This window comes from Stegodyphus dumicola, chromosome 3 (genome assembly GCF_044657685.1).
Source record: "Stegodyphus dumicola isolate Sdum_Otavi_A_Nest chromosome 3, ASM4465768v1".
Classification (NCBI taxonomy): Eukaryota; Metazoa; Arthropoda; class Arachnida; order Araneae; family Eresidae; genus Stegodyphus; species Stegodyphus dumicola.
Window position 1 is genome coordinate 169928973 of NC_140770.1, and position 20367 is coordinate 169949339.

A 20367-nucleotide genomic window follows, 5' to 3' on the forward strand; every position below is an offset into this window, starting at 1 on the left:
TTATGTGGCCTAAGCGCCAAGAACGTAATATTTAATAAATAAAGTAAACACAAAAAAAACTTTAATTAAAAAAAAAAAAAAAAAAAAAAAAAAACTAAAAGAAGTTTTGTAAAGTTAGTTCTTAGTAAGAAAACTGAGCACTGATGTGATAAACTGAGAAGAGACTAGGTGGGGGTATATATATTTTTGAAAAGCCTGTTTGAGCGACCATTAAAATCCGAAACGTTTCTTTTTTTTTTTTTTCTTTTTTTTTTTTTTTCTGTTATTTTTCTTTTTGACTTTATTTGGAGAACTAATTTCGGTTTAAATAAAAAATTCATTCTATTTTTTCTATATTTTTATATCATTAACCGAATTGTCGGTCACAATAAGCGGTGTTTTATCCGTGTTTTGTGTAGAAACGGACTTGGCTTCAGCAATTCGAATACAATATCCGAATGATAGCATTAACCGCGATCGCATTAACCGGCGCATACTGTACCAGAGAAACTCCTGTGTAAAATAATTTCGTGTTTTTCATCTATTTAATTGCAAATACATTTTACTTCCACGAATTTTCTTTTTCATGCGTTACTCACAGTTTACCGTCTTTTAACTTCCTAATGCCGATGGCATTTAAAATGAATAAATTCTCCCCTTTACCAAATGAACCATGCTTTCCCATTCTTTCTTCTCAAACAAGACAAGGCGAACAGTCACAAAATGACGCTGTCGCAAGCAAGAGGCGACTTTTGTCCACCATTATCTACCCCACATAGGTGTGCACAAACAGGCCAAAGTCCCTTTTTACTGATACTGCCACGATGTCGCGGTCGCCTTGCTGCCAACAAACCCGACTGCCAACTCTTCTCGCTTCTTTCGAGGGCAAAAAATATTTTGACTGGAATATTTAAGTCGCACCACAAATGTCAATCCTACGTTTCCAATTTCAAACTCCGTCGGGGCAAGGTTCGGCGCATGTTGCGTGGAATGGTCTCATGGATTTATTCAAAAGAAACTGTTACAATTGGTAACAACTGTGGAAGCTGATAGTCATATCAGTTAGAATAAGATTAGAGCTGGGAGAAGGGCATATCATTTGTGTCCTCTGCAGCGTCAGGTAAGAGCTCTTTTTTTAATCAGAATATCGCTATCTGGATACCTCATGCTGATCTTATCTACCATGCTTAAAAAGAGGTCTCCTTTAAAATGGCGTTTATTTCAAAGCGTAGTCGTAATGGAGTTTATAAGACCAAAATATTCCATTCCCTTCGCTTTACAGTTTTCGAAACAAACATTCAGAATATTTTGTTTTCGAATTCTTAAGACTCAGTCCTTGTCTATTACAATTCATACTAGATATCATGGCTTAAAATTGTTTCATCCGGTAAAAATAAGACAACGTAAAACTTGTAACGAATGTAAAATGAACTATTGTATAATCAAGAAATCTATTTTATAAGTATTATTATTTAGAATGCTATCAGTTAATACTTTTACAGTATGGATTAATGGCTCGTATAATTATGTAGAATAATATAGATTATTACGAATTAAACAGAATTATTGTAGAGATATTATAATCCTGACCGATATGGACTAATTCTTTAACGGCAGGCATTGATGGATAGTATTGTTACATAAAAATTGCATAAAATGAGCTGTTATATCGGTACTAATCAAGAAATCTATTTTATAAATATTATCATTTAGAATGGTATAATACTATTACGGTATGGATTAATGGCTGGTATGATTATGCAGAATGATATAGATTATTAGGAGTTAAATAGAATTATTGTAGAGATATTATAATCTTGAACGATATGGATTAATTCTATAATGGCAAGCATACATAAAAATTGTGTCAAATGAGCTATTACAGAGGCACTAATCAAGAAATCTATTTTATAAGCATTATTATTTAGACGGTGTCTATTAATACTGTTATGGCATGGATTAATTTTTGGTAAATTATATAGAATAATATGCATTATTACGGATTAAACATCGTTATTGTAGAGATATTATAATAATGAACGATATGGATTATTAATTATATAACGGAAAGCATGAATGAATAGTATTATTATGTGGAATGGCATAGATTAATGCTTGTTATTATTATATAGAATAGTACGAATTAGCGTATAGTATTATTTTATAGAATAGTATGGATTATTGTTCATTTAAGGAATGCTATACATAAGTACTGTCACCTAGAATTAGATACAGAATTATTATATAAGTACGTCTAGAATGGCTAACAATGTTTCCTTACAATTATACATTAATGTATATGTTACCGGAAATGCATGAAATCCAGCATTCTATAGAGTGCCTAGGCATTTTATATGATGCCGAAATTAGCCGGCAGTGTATGAAATGCTTAAACATTTCACACTTTGCCTAGACATTCTAATGCCAAATGACAAACCGGAAAAGTATGATATACATGTTCGTATTATATATGTTATCAGCAAAATATGAAACGCCAACATTCTATAGAATGCCTAGGCATTGTATAATGCTGGACGTTTTTAGGCAAAGTATAAAATATGAGAATTATTACATTCTTTCCCTAGGCATTGTATAATGCTGCACGTTTATAGGCAAAATATGAAATGTGAGAATTATTACATTCTTTCCCTAGGCATTGTATAATGCTGGACGTTTATAGGCAAAATATGAAATGTGAGAATTATTACATTCTTTCCCTAGGCATTGTATAATGCTGGACGTTTTTAGGCAAAGTATGAAACATGAGAATTATTACATTCTTTCCCCAGGCATTGTATATAATACCTAGGCACTGTATAATGCTGGACGTTTTTAGGCAAAGTATGAAATATGAGAATTATTACATTCTTTCCCCAGGCATTGTATAGAATGCCTAGGCATTATATAATGCTGGACGTTTATAGGCAAAATATGAAATATGAGAATTATTACATATTTTCCCTAGGCATTGTGTACAATAGGCATTCTATAGAATTATATGCTATTTAGGCAAAGTATGAAAAAAGGACCTGATAAGGCTATTTATTATACGTGCCGCCGGCAAAGACGCTGGCATTCTATGGGATATAAAATATGCCAATATATGTACGTGAATCACCTCGCCCCTTGTCGATGTCAGGAATAGGAACTCTCAGAGTAGTTCCTAAAGAAGTAGGGACAAAGTTAGAAAATGTTTTTTCGAATTCATTTTCACTTTTTGGGCTTGTACTTCCAGATTAATTTTAGAATTTATTTTACCTTCAATAGCATTTTCAGTTTTGAAACAAAAGGGTGCACAAAATATCCATTTCGTCATCTTTACTAGTATGGCCACAGAAAGTGTAAATTTTTTGACGATATTTTTTGCATCCAAGCGCATTACTGGTTTCCTTTAAACACACACAAAAAAGGTTTCACCCCACACTTACCTTGTTATACCTCTCATGTTTCCTTTCTATGTCTGCTTCTTTACCGCTATTATTATGACAGACTAAAACTGGCATATCTTTGTAAACCTGCTTATCTGTTGATTCGCCCATTACTCAACGCCTCACAGTGTCTTATGTCTGATTTGGACTTGCTGCAACAATTGATGATTTGAACTGAGTATCTTTTGTGTTCGCATACATCACTTGATGGACTACGACGTTGGACTCTTTATTCTACCTCGACATGATTTTATTCCTTTCTTCCATATTTTCTACGGACTTCACCGAACCACAAGAGAATTATGAACTCACATGTGTTCGAAAATCTTTAAATTCCATGTTATACTGGGATAGCGAAATCATCGCGGGTACCCAAGAGAGCTTCGGCAACGCATCGCTCCTGAACCAAAACGGAATGTGTGAAATATTGAATCAATTGGAAATACACGTGGTATTTGAAACGAATCGGAGATGTATTTCACACTTTGCCTGTTTCTCATTGAGCATTCTATAGAATGCCTAGGAAATGTGTGAAATATGAATCGCTTCATACACTGCCGGCTATATTTAGGCTTTACATACAATGCCTAGGCATTCTATAGAATGCCGGATTTCAAACTTTGTCGGTAACATATACAATGCTTCGAGAAAGCATGCAATAATTCGTGCAATATATTTGGCAGTTGTAATGACAGTGAGGAAGGGTAGTCTCTACCGACTTAAAGCTTCTGAAAGAATTTTGAAACAATTAGATACGAGATCATAGTTAATTTTATGTTTTAAGGACTTGCTTAGAATTGAAGATATTCCTGACCACGAAATTCCTCTCTAGTCAGTTGCAGTTGCTCAGTCCAATGGCAGAGGCGAAGGATTTGTATGTATAAAAGAATAATATATGTATAAAAGAAAGTTTTATACAAGTATATGTATAAAAGAAAGTGCCGAAATATGAAATATCTTTGTGTGAAAAAAGAAATGAAGTGAATTCAAAATGTATTTCAGGCTTTCCATATTGCAGCAAATAGGTTAATTTTTTCTTATTTTTTATTCGAAAATTTTGCTTTCTTTAACAGGAAAGGCATAAATTTTGTTTCGTACAACTTCCATTTTTTTATGTGTTTTGAATAAATATTTTTAATGGCACTCTTTCAGTATTTTCTCAAAGTAACATTTGTATTTTTGAGGAATGCATTTCTTTTAAATAATAGTCTTAACCTTTTTCCATATTTTGCCAAAAGAGTATTTGTCATTCTATAGAATGCTAGGTACTATATGATCTGCCTTTAGGTCAAGTATATAATACTTCTCATATTTCTCACTTTGCCTAAAAACGCCAGGCACTAAGTATTCTATAGAATGCAGACGTTTTATACTCTCCCTGTAACCTATATATATAAATAATTATTGTAGTTTGTATTACAGTTTCATTTATTAATGAATGAAATTTAACGGGTAATTAAAGTTTAATTTATTAAATGATGTATAAAACTGTAGCATTGACCTGAATATAAGATAATGTTTTTCTCCTTAGTATACACTTCTAAGAAGCATAATGGTTTTATGCTATTAATATATATATATATATAGCCTTTTCTCTAAATTTTAATGCATAAGAAATTCATTCTCATACTTTGTCGATAACACATATATAAAGAAACACTGTAGATTAACTACTGTAATTTAGCAATTAGTTAAAGTTTCATTTATTTAATGATGTATAAAATACAGCATTGATTTGAATATAAGCCAATATTTATCACCCAAATGTATAATTTTTAGGCTTAGTTAACTGTCTTGCTGAATATACGAACTTCATTTTTACAAAACCGTTTCTTCATATATATATAATACTTGATGTATGCAAAGCCATTTTATATATGCAAACCTTTCACTTGTTATAAAATACTAAAAAAAGTTAAAATCATTTGTTATATAGAGGCAGTATATATACATCTGCTAAAATTTACACGTTGTATGCATTCATATTTTTGCACAAAAGACTAAAGTATTTCGATATATCACCTTTTTTTACATAAAATTCATTCATAGTTATTCAATAGACCTTTCAGAAATTAAGCATACAACCCCATTTTAATACCATCTATGAAAAATCTTTGTTTCTGAACATATATGTTTTGATGATAGTTTTTACCCACTCCGTCAGCAAAATTTTTTAGTGCAAGTTCATCCAAAATTTTGAAAATTCAAGAAACCAACAGTCTTACAATTTAGTCTTCAATGTACAATACTTGTAAATTAGTACAATGCTTGGTAATTCATACAGCTGTTTGATTCCAAAGTAGAACTCATCTTTTTAAATACTGTTTAATCTCTGCTTTCGGTTTCTGTTTTGATTTGGTTTATGTAATTGCGGCAAAGCCTGGACAGCTATCTGCCTAAGGGAAGGTATGCTTTTGTGGAGGACTTTCTAACGAAAACTGGCTCGTATACACTTTACAGACGGGGAAAACTACGAAAACGCCAATGCAGCCAGCTCGTTCGCGAGACTTTCGGTTTCTGAATCTCTTCAGTGCTATTAAAATAAGGATGTTTGAGAATAAACTTAACCATAGGAAGAGAAAATGATCTGCAGAGATCAAACTGTACATCAGTAGGAATGGTCGAGAACTGTAATACTTTGTAATTGTGTTGCGACTCATCTCACTTGTCTGACAGTAATATCTGAACAAGCCCACGAGATTCATCATGGCAGGGACAGCAAGATTGCGCCTGTCATTGACAAGAGCCTTGAGCACCATACAGGCAACAGTCCGCATGATCCTCTATATAATAAAGTCCTAACTCAACATTAGATGAAAATTGGCAAGTGTTTGTTACTACGGATGCCTATTCGGAAAAGGACTTCGCTACTCATGGACAGGATTAATAGCAGAGGACTTGAACATGTCAAATTAATTAATTCCTGAAGAAAAAGTGACCAACCATTTAAAAATGGATTTTGAAAAACATCGTGCTTTCGGTGAAGGACTGATGGATATTTATTAAGATAAGTGCGATTCTTTTTGCGCTGAATCCTTACTATGCTAATTTGTCTCTTAGGGAAATAGTTGTGAAAAAATACATGTATCAGATTAATGCAAATGCAAAAAGTGTTAAAAGTGATATTGCTGAATGTTCTATGTTAACAAATGGTTGTAATATTGAGGGCGCATGTAGTTCTAATAATGTGAATGCATGTGATGTTAACAAATCTTAACCCAGACGATCTTCTAAGAAGTTTAAGTTTTCTGAACGATCAGAACAACGAGAAATTTATTCTACTTAAAAACCCTGCTCGCCCTTGTAAAATTGTTAAGTGCAATCTTGATTGTACCGCTTACCAATAAGTTTGAAAAGCTGTCAACTAAAGAACCTAATGTAATCGATAATGACTGCGTGGATGTTCAAAATGATCCTGAAAATGTTATTAATGTGGCCAAACCTAAAATTCGACCTATCATGGTTAAACCCGACATCAAATTTAGTGATTTTATGAAAATTTTAAGAAAGGAGGCTAAATGTGAACTTGGGGATAAGGTTAATGGGGGCTTCCTCAAGATCTTTTCCAGTACTGAAGATGATCATAGAACTATCACCTAATATTTAGATCCAAAGAAAATTTACCACTATGTGGTATTAGCCAAAATTGACAAACCCGTGAAAGTTGTTTTCGGTGGCTTAACCATTGATTGCCCAATAGAGCATATTTCTGAAGAGTTAACCATGTAGCACGTACGCACAGAATCAAAACAGGGGTCCCCATGCCCTTATTCCAAGTTCAGGTAGTGGGGTTGATAGAATATATGATATTACAAATTTTTAGACTTCTATGTCACAGTGAAAACTTTTATTATTAATGGAAGTGTTGTGCAGTGTCACAACTGCCAACACTTCCATCACTCATCTGACACATGCAAATTAAAACCCAGGTGTGTAAAATGTGCAGGACCCCATAAAACTGAAAATTGCTCTGCTAAAAGATTAGATGCTGTACGCTGTTGTAACTGCAATCAAATAGGACACACCGCGAACTTTCGTGGGTGTCCTAAATTTCCTGTATTGAATGTGTATAAAAACCATATTAAGAATATGAAAACTAATGATAATATAAACCCGGTAACAAAAAATGCATCTGATGTTAAAAATCCTGCTCAACTAAATACAAAAGCAAATCATATTCAGATAATACTCCTGTTAATAATCCTAGGTTCAATCCTGCTGTTAAAAAAAAAAAAAAAAATGTTACAAATACTAGCGACTCAGGAGACTCTGGTCTCAATGTATTATTAGATATCATCAAGTTATTCAGAGAATTTGGTAAAATGTTTGAAGGAATCTCCCTCAGAGACATTCTTAGTAAAGTTACAGCAAAAATACCAGAGATTCAATCTACCACCAATGCTATATAGACAAATTATTTATTGTCTTTTCAATATTTGAGGATATCTTTGGTGCTGTGCACAGTAATTAATAGACTCTACTGACCATATTTACATGCACTTTATTTATCTTTTTGTTCGCAATGTTATGTAAATATTACTCCCACATACAATTCCATAGTTAAGTACATCCTGTAATTTTGATACATGTTGACATCCTTGGTACCTTGCACATATTCTAATATACTATTACTAATTTTCTCTGTGTGAACCTCATATGTGTTTTTTAATGTAATTTATATATTTTAATACAAATTAGTGATTTTTAATGAATTTTGGTAACCATTTATGCATTAATTGATTATGTACTTACTAAAATATAATATGTGCTCCCGCTGTAATTCTTGATGGATTTAGAGCGTTGATAGTTTTGCACTGCCTTATCCTGCTTTATCTTACAGTTACACACCTCACTTGTTCACCAGTTCGACGGCTTCGAGCTTTTTCACCATTCGATCTTCCCTTAGCATAATGCTTTACATTCCCAGCTTGACTTATTACCGTAAACTTATAAATTATTAAAAAATAAATAAATTATAATATATATTTTTAAGTTACTGCCTTTTATCATTCGAAATTTTCAATCTTTCTACAAAAAAGTAGGGTTTCTGCCCAGGTACACTGGTGTCGCAAACACCTTTCAACTCCATCGCCAAAATTAAAGTCCTGTCCTTCGCTCAGTTCCGCTCGAATGGTTCGATGGTCTCCCACCCCTTCTTCCCCTACCACCAACCTCTCGAAAGGACTTTCGGCTCGTTATATATTTAGAGTGCCTTCATGCCGCAAAGACACTATACATTTACAAACATCCATGTCTTCTCCGGGATTCCAACCTGGGTCCTTCGGTACCACAGAACTGTGATACTTTTCTTTGCTGGAGTGGATTACTTTATTTGATTTCGGCAAAGTCCTCGAGGGCTATCTGCTTAAGGGAAGGGATGTCTTCAGAGAGAGCTTTCTAAGGGAAACTGGCTCGTATACACATTACGCATGAGAAAAACCACGAAAAGGTCCATTCGTGGACCATTCATCCATTCTAGCCCGTTCGTAGGATTCGAACGTCGGATCGAACCACCAGTGTTCAGAGACTTTACCGCTCGGCCGCTAGTAGGCCTTTCTTTGCTGGAAGCTGCTTGACAAAAATGAAACTATGAGCGACACGTTATTGTGCCTACTGAACTTTTTTAACGTGCTGAATTTTCTTCAGAAGTTTGACCTTATGTCTTTATAAAACATGGGGTCGACCATCTCTCCTTAAGGAGCAAGTGTTTTGCAAATTATCTCTTATCAAATCAAAAATGGTCTTCACACCAGATTTTTAAATCCGAATTTTTTGTGCCAAGCACTAAGAGAAGAATGGGGGGATTACAAGGTTATTTAAAAAGAAAAAAGAAAAACTCATGGAAACTCGGATGTCATGTGTTATTTAAGTAACAATTACAGATTCATTCTTTGTAATTTATAGGGATTATATATGTAAAGGCTATAGATCATTACCTTGTGATAGTACAGCAAGTAATTATGTAAGTAGAACATATTTTTCTGGTGTAAAATCCCAAGGATAGATCTGTAACGGTTACATATTATTTGCTTGTAATATTACAGCAAGTAATTATACAGCAAATAGAATACAACGCATTTTTCGCATTTTTGCAGAGTGAATGTTCTTTAATCCTAGCAGATGACGCTTCTAATTTTGCATCAGGATCAAAAGCAAAGCATTAAGCCCACCATTTTCCGCATTTGAATCTAACGGTTTTTGTTGATTTGTAAAAAATTCCTTTCTCATCTGTTTTGTAACTTTGCTGTATCTCGAGCGTTACTTTAGACCACGTTTTTAAATCCAGTTATTTGTAATTTCCTTATCTACAGACATTGATTCTTTACATAATTTGGCATAGCCTTCGTTACATACGTTTTTAACGTGCTCCAACCACTGGTTATTGAGTATACATTCACCTGTGGATCAAATGCTATTTGGATCGCTGTTGGTCCACCTAGAGAAAACCAGCTTCGCTTTGATTTTTAAGCACCTTTGTCGAGATCTTCCTTTTCACATTTTTAAAATTTGAGTCACCAGATTTTTATCAAGAACGGTGAAAATAGCGTCTTTCAACTCCCCCCCCCCAAATGTTGATTCTGCGAGCGGGGGATTTCTATACTGCTTCTGTTTACCATTTCGAAGCCGCAGTTCGCTTTGTTGGGTAATTATCTCAAGTCTGGCTGAGCTGACTTCCTGTATTGTCATGACAACTGTAAACACGTGCAAACAAATATCTGCAGCTCTAGTGACTATAAGTAATATACAATTACCGTGTAATTGCAATATATTTTCAAACTTCCTTCTGCGAAGTAAAGGAAGTATTGTAGTCGCGAAAAATTTTGGGTATCATATTTCCACGGAAATTTACATTTTGGCTATTCCCGAATCAACTGGAAGACATTTTTGCATGACGTCTGTACATACAGAGAGAATAAAGGTCTATCCCCCTCAAAGCGCATAGTAATATGGATTTAAAATAAATGTTTTGTGACGCGTGTACGTACTTATGAACGTATCTCGCATAACTCAAAAATGATTACCCATAGAACGTTGAAATTTGGTATATGGGACTGTTATAATACCTAGCAGTGCACCTCATTTTTACATTGCAATTGGCAGTATCAACAGTAGATATGTATTGACCCCCTTTACCCGACTTAAAAGTCCTTACCCAGCCTATATTTTCACAATCTTGGGTATAGTCATATTTCCGCTCACAGAAGTGTTTTAAATGTTTGAATGCATAAGAAGAAAATGTTTTGGCAGTATTAAATAATAAATAAATAAAATTTAATTTTTGGCAAAAAGCGTAATCTAATTTTTAATACCTTCTTCCGGTTCGTATATTTATATTCGAGAAGGTTAAGAAAAACTAAAATTGTAAGAAGTTTAACTCTTGTCTTGAGAGATCGGTTATTCAAGTTAGAATAATTGAATTAAACGAAGTGCAATAGGAAAATATGTATAATTTAATAGGTTATACAAAAAGTCATGTGGTATCTACATCAGACTTTTTAAATTTAATATTTGGAACCACGACAACAATTCAGTGTGAAACACGTGTGTTATTTTTAATGTATCACATATTTTACCTAATACTGGATAGTGACTATTTGTATATTAATTTTAATTTCACAAAGTAATAAAACACTATTTAATTTTTAGGTAACCTGTTAAAAAAGATTTATGAACATTTTTAGTTAATTAGTAATTGTAAAGCCGTACTCAGAGGGAAAATAATAGTGTTTATAAATAAATTAATAAATTTATTATAATAAACAGGCATGACGGTAAGATAAGCATTATTAAAAAAATCTGATTCTGGACACCACATGGCTTCTTTATATGGCCTATTAAATTATGCAAATTTTTTTTTGGCTGCATTTCATTTAAATTTATTTCCTCGAATTTCATTGGATATATATTTCTCATTCAGCTAATTCAGTTCTGGCTTTGCGGCAGAACAGATGCATACAAAAGCTCAAAACATCTTCGTTAAAAATTGTAAAATACAGGAAAGAGCAAAAGACCAAATACAGTTAAAATAGTAAGGAAAATAATAATAATAATAATAATAATAATAATAATAATAATAATAATAATAATAATAAAATTAGAGTTTCTATGCAAAAATTCGGCCACTGGGCAAGAATTTTAGTTTAGAAGGCAGATTTTTCTAGCCACAAAACCCGTTTTAGTCCGGTTTACTTTTGGTCCCACTCGGCAAAAAGACAGTGAAGGTGCAGAAACTGAATTCAGTAGTCTTCTGAGTTTCAAATGTAAACAAATGGCGGTTCGTTAGGCTTAACTTACTACTTACACTTTATAATACTGTTAATAATTTTACAACTTTTGCATGCAGATTAACTAAAAGTATAAAAACCTTAACCGCAACATAGAAACTAGATAATTTAATCCCCTTTTAAAGCAAAAAATACACATACCAACATATTGGAACAAAAAACTGAGCTCACCGAGCCGGGTAACAGAATGGGTATATATATTAAATGGATTTAAGTTCATACAACATTATATATATATATATATATATATATATATATAAAGAGAGAGAAAGAGAGACTTGAAGAGTCTGCAATGAAAAAGGGCTGTGCATAAGTACATGTTATACCAGTCAGATATATAAAATTTCAACGTTCTACGGCTACTTTGTTTCATATACATACATACGTTAGGCTTAGAAGCACTTAAATAACTTTTGAATTGCTGATAATTCTATAACTATTGCATGCAGATTAACTAAAGGCATCAAAACCTCAAGAGGAATTTTAAGGCAAAAAATGCGCAATTTGCCAACATATAAGAATAAAAAAAAAACTGAATTCACCGTGCCGGGTAATAGAGTAGCAATATATAAGGTCGTTCAGGGACGTCTCGACACCTTAAGGGAAAATTAGGAATAACTGGTTGACATTTAAGGATTTTATCATTTATTTTTACAGAAAATAATTATTCCTGTATTAGTAACACATTATGAAAATTTGGCTTACCTGAAAAACATCATAGGTCATATAAATGCTATGATAAACATAAAAGCCAGATGTCTACTTCTCCCTTAACTGCGGAAGATCTCGACAGGTATCTACGGGGCGCATATTTCAGTCGTGCACATATGTGTAGCCACCGTGGCAGTGGCTTCTAGGATGGACCAATGAGCATCCAGTAATATTTCTGGGAAATTATGATTCAACCAGGTAGATTTCATTACCTGGTTGAAATAAATACAAACACATGTTGCAATGGGAAATATTACTTAATAAGTGGTAAATAAGATGAAGAAAGAAATATGTGATAAACATCTGAGCCCAGATGCAATCTTTACATAAAACTATGCGTATGAGAAAAATATTTACACCAATTATAGTATATGTAAATAGAAGTCAGCACTTTTTATTGCAGTCTATATAAAAAAGATGTTCTATAATAATAACCAAAGCAGAATTTTATTCAAAGTGAACTTTATTAATTTGCATTCGTATACATTTAGTGCGTTAAATTTCACATTTAATAAAGGCTTACTCTTAAATGTACTGTCTACACAAGAAATGCTTATCAAACAGAGTGAATTTATCGTATTCACAACGAGTATATTCAATTTTTTCACATATAATTTTGAATGTTAACAAAGGATATAATCAGATTATATGTGTTCTGAAAGTTACACTTTAAAAATCAAAAGAACGCACGCACTGAAATAAGAAAGCACTAGATTCATTGTAACACTTTCAGTCATTCTCAGCTCAAATATACAGTTGAATTCTCTTAATCCACATAATATACCGTGAATATCAATCCAAATATTAAAGTGTGATAAAAATGTCAGCGATTAATGAAACTCAGAAAAAGAAAGCACTACGAGATTTTCTACTATTACGCCATATATTTATAACTGCGAAACAAATGCAAATTAAAACGTAAATAACATACACGAAGATTTAGCGTCACAAGAGCAATAGGAGCTCATTGGTCCATTTTCAAAACCCCTCCCTCAGTGGCTACGCTTATGTGCACTTGTGAAATATGCCTACGGGGCGGCAGGTACAATTCAGAACAATGGCTTTTTATTTTAAGAAATAAGGACAACACACTATGGAAAAGAAAGATTGACGGCTTAAAGACATATTAACAATGCAACAATATGTATCCTCCCTTTTAACTATGTACATTTGTCGCATGTAAACTGGGATTTGTTGCATGTAAACTGTGATTTGTTGCATGTAAAACTTTGTTGCATGTAAACCGATGTGCGTGTTTCGTGTATAATTAATAATATTTCATCTCACATTTTCAACAGTCAGCAGTCGAGTAAACAAAGCATTGAAAGAAAAACTGTTGCCAAAACCTCATTTCTAAAAGAATGAAACTATTCAAAATGATGCGATTTCATCAAAAAAGATTTAAAAAAAAAATCTCATTCGAATTTTGAAAAAATCGCTTCGAGGTGCACTGGCTGTTGTCTAGATGGACCTATGTACCAAATTTCGTAGCTCTGGGTCTATTAGCTACGCGCAGCAAGAACGAAAGACACACACACACACACAGAGACGGACTATTTCTTTTATTATATGTAGAGAAGATGTTATAATTCATTCGGAATTTCTAAATCTTTCTTTTAAGTAGCATCCCGAGTATTTTTCGGCACTTCGCTTAGCGTTGTGTAGCGCAGTATTGAAAACTGCATAGAGTATTGGTTACCGTGTGTTCCAGTCCATAACGCGCATTTTAATACAAATATATATATAAATTTACGGGGAGCGTTATACGCCAGATATAAAAATTATAGATTAAATTAAGGGAAACATCAGCATACAAAAATTTGATTTTTACATGTACCCAAATGCTGCTGATTTAAAAGAAATGACATATCATATGAATATAAAAATTTTCATTATAGGATAACATGAAAAGTTCGTCGTGTTCGTCTTCCGTTACATCTTCAGACACATCATCGAATTCTGTTTCATCTTCACCATCATTTTTACCCTTATTCATAAATAAATTATCATCAGCCGATCTATCTTTCCCCAACGCCAAACATCCTTGCAGTAGCACGAGTTCATTTTCTTTTGCAAACTGAATGGCTTTGCCGCCTTTTAAACCAGCACTGTGTTGCTTCCTTTGGCAAGAGCCATATTTTATACTAAACACTACAGCAACTGTATTTCAGCTAAAGCAAATTCAGTTTATTAAAGGCCTTCGATGTTCACTTCAAAACGACGGATTCATATGACTACAGGAAGAGAAAACATCTGATTCCTAATTCCGCAAACTCTTTCGGGTCGAAAGGGCATTCTGTCTGTCATCCCCAAATTCTGTCCGTCTTTTCTCCAAACCCTAGAATGACATTCTGGTGCACACCTGCATTGAATACAATCCACCATGTTTGCAGAAATTTTATTCACTCGCGTTATGGTCTTATCGCTTTTCAGTATACCATTGTTCGAACGCATGGGAAAAATCTTCGAATGAATGACTTCAAAACTTTAAAGATAAGAGCATCGCACATGTATCTTTCAGGCTTCTTCATAACGAAAAGGGTGCGCGTTATACGGCGAATTTACTTAAAAATTAATAAATGTAGTTTGGAAAGTATAGGTGGGTTTTAGACATCGATGCGTCTTATACGCCGAATATGCGGTAATATGTCAAAGCCTTGACTGTACATTTTTTTTTTTTTACTTCTTTTCTGTAAGTTTTGAAAACTGTAATATTTTCTCTCTGGTTTTTTTTTTTTTTTCGTTCTTTTGTTGTCTCAAATAGTTAATTTTTTACTGAAGAATTTGCTGCGTCAGGTTGGAATGAACGAGAGGTGTCTTCCAAAATGATTTCATCTTTGGTCTTAAGTGGTTCCTTGCAGTTTTTATTCTCTTCAGTCACGCAAATCCAATTAAGTACATTTTCCTTACTTCTGTGCCGAATTCTATACTTATAACCTTAATAAATGGCTAATGATTTTTACTTTTAGTCAAAATAAACGTCTGAAACGTCCATATTTATCAAGAGAAGAAATGAAAATAACATATAATATAATAACAAAATTAGAGTGAAATTAAAGCTTTCGGGGAAAAGATTAAAGAAGAAAATTTAGCAGGAAACAGCAGTAATTTTGAAAACTGTGGAAATTCATATGCTTCTACACTTCTGATATTCCTCTAATCATCGAGTCGCTGCCTCTTTTGGTATCTGTCTAGACTACTGTTTCCTCTTTTCTGATACGCTTTAGGCCAAGTTAATTTGAGAACATGTTCAAAGCTGGGAGACCTTTTCGCAGCCGCGGGCAGATGTTCGAATTCTTCAATTAGCTTACAGATTTTGAAAGCACTTGTCGAACCTGTCGTATTTATTCAGCAAACTCTTCCTCTGGTATAAGATAAAGCTGCAGTTGGACATAACGAGTTACATTGCGGTTGTCCAAAATTCTTTGGTGTGGCGTCCTGCTGCGGTGCAAAGCCGCTTCCGCCGGCACTGCTTATGAGGTTAGAAATTAAGCACGTGTGTTGAAGATGGAACAGATGTCATGATAATTGCTTCCAACTCTCCTGGTCAGTGAATGAATGGGCACTTAATCTTTTTTTAAGTTCCTTGAACGAAGTAACGGAATCGTGAAAAATTTCGGGTATCATATTTCAACAAAAATATGCATTATGACCGCTCTCGAAGCCATTTAAACGATGTTTTCCCCTGACATCTGTACATACGGGAAGAATAAAGGACTCAGTTTTTCAAAACGGACTGTAAAATGAATTTAAAATGGATTCCGAAGACATTTTTGGTGACGTCTGTACGCACATATGTATGCATCTCGCATAATTCAAAAACGAGTAGCCTTAGAATGTTGAAACTTTGTACATGAAACTGCTATAACATGTACTAGTGCACCTCCCTTTTTGGATATATATAAGGATTTTTTTTTATATTTTGGATATGTAAGAAAAATGAAGAATATGTAAAGGATTAAATTAGCAACTTAAATTCCCTTCAGTATTCTAAGCATAGTAACTTCTATTTGCACTGCGTCATTTCGAGCTTAATCCATGTCATATGATTTTTACGTAATTTTGATGATGTAAACGAAACTAAAACTCAAACAGCTAATAGTAATTTTAAAGCAATATTAACTATCCAATCAAACTGCATTGGAAACCAAAACTAAGTCTGAATTAAGATGTTACTCTGAACATAACGCACTTGCTTTCTACGCTTTCGTCTAGTTAGACTGTAGTCTGTCTGCTCCTTCTTTCTTACTGCAAATTTACATAAAATGTATACTTTCTGGAATAGATACAATTAATGTGTCAACTTGTTTCTGTCCGCAACATGCTGCTGAAAAAAAAAAAAAAAAAAAAAAAAAAAAAAAAAAAAGAAGATTTAATCTGCCTTCGCCTCCAATTTGTTTGATGATGTAAAAGAATGATGCGTTAAGATTCTTAAAAGGAAACTTTATAAACTAAAAATTAATATCAAGTTAACAAAATTAAAGCCGACCTTCTCATTAATTATTTTGCCATCTGAAGTGCTCCGATTTTTTTCCTTCATTATGTAATTAATTTTTATTGTGAGGAACGAGGATAATTGAGGCACAAAGTAATATATTTCATACTGAAAGCTACTAAAAATGAACGCTATACTAAAATAAAAGATTTCTTCTGAAAGTGAATTTAAGGTTTTAAGAAATTAAGCTGATCTTTAGAAAGTTAGATCATACTAAGAAGAATCGAAAGCTCTTTTGCAGCGAATTGTGCTTATTTGGTTTATTTAAGTATGGAAAAGCGTGCTATCTGCCTAAGGGAAGCGATGCCTTCTTGGAGTACTTTCTAAGGGAAACTGGTTCGTACACACATTTACACATGGGGAAAACCACAAAAATACCCATGCAGCCAGCCCGTTCGCCGAGATTCGAATTCCGGACAGAACTACCAGCGTTCAGCGGGGTTACCATTTGCCGCTTGTGGGCCGAATAACGCGAATTTTTAGAAAATTAGAGAATTTGCTGTTATTTACTTACACTAAGAAAAGTTTTTGACATGAACTGTCTTTTCTAAATAGTTTGGCGAATTTTAAGTTATGCTCTTCAAAACGAAAAGAAAATTTCAAAATCAGTTGTCAGATTTAATAATAAATCTAAAATGAAGATTTTTTTTCTTCGTTTTATAGTTACATATTATTCTTATATTTTGCAGGCACATATTTTATTTGGAAGTTTTCCAAAGACCCCGATGGCTTCTATTCCTGACGTAACTTCTTCGAATTCCTACTCTCACCAAGAAAATGACGTATCAACCAAAAATTACAGTACGCCCTACGTCAAGGAAGAAGATGGCAATAACTCCCATACAGTGCATTATGTTGCAGATGATGAGTCGCAAGAGTATATCACGGTACAATACTATGAGAATTACGACAAATACACCATTACAACTGAAGCTAATGCCAAAGGACTAATAGTCAATAATCATGAAGCTCACCAACATTGCCCTCCGAAAAATCCTTTCAAAACCATCGATGGAACGTTCGTCCTTGAACCTGCACATTCCAACTCTTTCAGCAGAAATTCAATGAACAACGAAGGAGCAGTGCCTCTGATAAAACAAGAACATTATAAAAATCTTGAGCAGGAACTTTCTAGCCATCACCAAACTGAAAAAGAATATTTTGAAAATTCTAATAATGAAATGCATTACGTAGATGAGGGAGGGAATTATGTGAAACTAGAATATGAGGAGAAATCTTGTTTAGATAATGTTGAAAGGGACTCTGACGAGAAAACACCAAGGCTTCATTCCATTTCACAAGTCAGTGCTGTACATTCCAGTAACGTCAACAATTCAACACTCCATGATTCTTGGATATCCAACAAGCAGAACCAGTCTTTCAAAGAAGAATGGTTAGGTGAGCAAAATGTTCTTATAATTAACGATTATAATATGGTACCAGCTTCCGTTAAGTCATGGTTGGAGACACAACAGTTTTTCAATATCGAGATGGGGAATAAGTCTATTGTTTCTAAAGAAAATACAAAAATGGAAACTGGAGAAGATAGTTTGAATTCTCATCAAGATTGGAATGAACGAAACTCGGTATCGAATTTAGAAAAATCTGATGATACTCACTCTTGGGAAAGATCTGACCATGGTAAGGAATTTTTTGCGAGACAGAAAGTGCATAACGAGCGTTCAAGTAATAATAATGACTCCCAAAATGTGCAGCTATCAGCAACTCAACACTGGTGCTCTGAGCAGCAGCTCAACTCTACTGTTGCTCAAGCTGATGTCGACTCATGGCTAAATCATCCTGGTCGCGAAGACCATCAAAATCACCAAATAAATAATGAATCATTTAACCAAAATTTTTCAGCTGATCAAGATTTAGAAACATTGAGAAAGAACCGTGAGAAAATTACGATGGATGCCCATCAAGCATGGGAACAGGAATGTCACGATATAAAGCAATCAGAAATGTCTTCTTGGCTTCCAAATATTCCTCACCTTGAACAAGATGTTCACAAACCTATTTCAACAGAAGGAGAAGAATCAATGACCAGTAATAAAGAAATCACTACTGTTGCTGATTCTCATAATCAAAATCATTCTTATACTGTAATACACGATTCTAAACTCTGGACTCATGCTAACAATAATACTCAGTCAACGTATGTTTTAATGAAAGGTATCACGCCAGTTACGAAAGGAAATAAAAATAAATCAAGAAATTCTCGATATTTTGGTCATTCTGAGCCGGTATGGAACGAAAACAAAAACAAAACTTCACAAGCATGGATGCTGGATACCGCCCATCTTTCTGCAGACATGGCCGGCGGCAATTGGAATTACCAGACAGTCCCATCCGTCACTGAAAACGACAAAGCTCAACCAATAGAATCTCCATATAAAAGAGAGGAGTCCCGCCCCCATTCAGATACTCTCAGCCATTCCGCTTCTTCGTCCCCGCCTGGTAGGGAGGGTGAAGGGCGGGAATCAAGTCCAAGACACAGCCTTGAGGTCGTCCAGTCGCGACAACCCCAGCAACCCACGAACCACGCGCCATCTGACGGCGAAAGGGATAGGGAACGCGAAACAGACACCAGCAGCGCTAGTGACTCAGTCATGGTCAGTACGTTTGGCAGCATGGCTCCTTACAGCATGGCTGGTAATTACTCTTCGCCTTCCTCGTATTCAGGGAGGGAACTGTATCCTGGAAAACCAAGTTCGGGGTACACTGTAGATCCTGCCTCACCATCTTCAGCTCTTTATGCGTCTCCGACAGGTGGACTGACAATGCTTCCTTACGTTGCTGGGCAGACTATGGGAGGCCACCAGTCAATGGTTTCTCAAAGCGGGCATCACTGGTCGGGTTCGCAAACGCCGAATGTCCATGATCATCAGCAAAGTGCAGGTTATGGCATTTCGGCACTCACCTCTGGACTCAACCTTGCCCAGAATTCTTTAAACTTATCCGCAACATCTCAGCCCAGTGGGTGTGACCAGAACGAGTTGAATCGTACCGCGGGCTTTTCGACATTTGCATCCTCGGGCCATGGTTATCTGCGTCCTGAAATGGCACCTCACTGGGGACTCTTAGATCCGACCATATCCGGTTTACAGCATCCTTACTGTCCAGAAGGAATGGCTCATCATCTCGGCCAAGGTAAGCTTTAATTTCTAATACAATTTTTAAACTTATCAGTTTTATGTCTAAAATCTATATCTTAGGTCTGAATTTCATTTAAATGATAAGCATGCAGATAAGAATTTTATGAACGCATTTTTTTTTTAAATTTTAAATTGTTTTATCATTTGTTTTAGATATCAAACACATAAATTGTGCTTTTCTGGCATTCAAATAGAATTTTCTAATCTTTTATTAAAATTTACCAATGCTCCAGTAACTGAAAATATATTTTTTACAATCAAGTAATTTTAAAACACACTACTTATTTAGATAATGAAGACATTTGTATCAA

General features: G+C 34.3%; 1 protein-coding gene across 2 annotated transcripts in view; it reads left to right on the forward strand.

Annotated features, from left to right (window-relative positions):
- The first annotated feature begins 797 nt into the window (after positions 1 to 797).
- LOC118197801 (uncharacterized) overlaps positions 798 to 20367 on the forward strand; it is a 109228-nt gene continuing 89658 nt past the window's right edge. For both annotated transcript variants that reach the window (XM_085813607.1, XM_085813608.1), the window contains exons 1-2: positions 798 to 1099; positions 17588 to 20051. In XM_085813607.1, the coding sequence (XP_085669733.1) occupies positions 17624 to 20051 (2428 nt within the window). In that variant the 5' untranslated portion in view covers positions 798 to 1099; positions 17588 to 17623. The remainder of the gene's footprint in view (positions 1100 to 17587; positions 20052 to 20367) is intronic.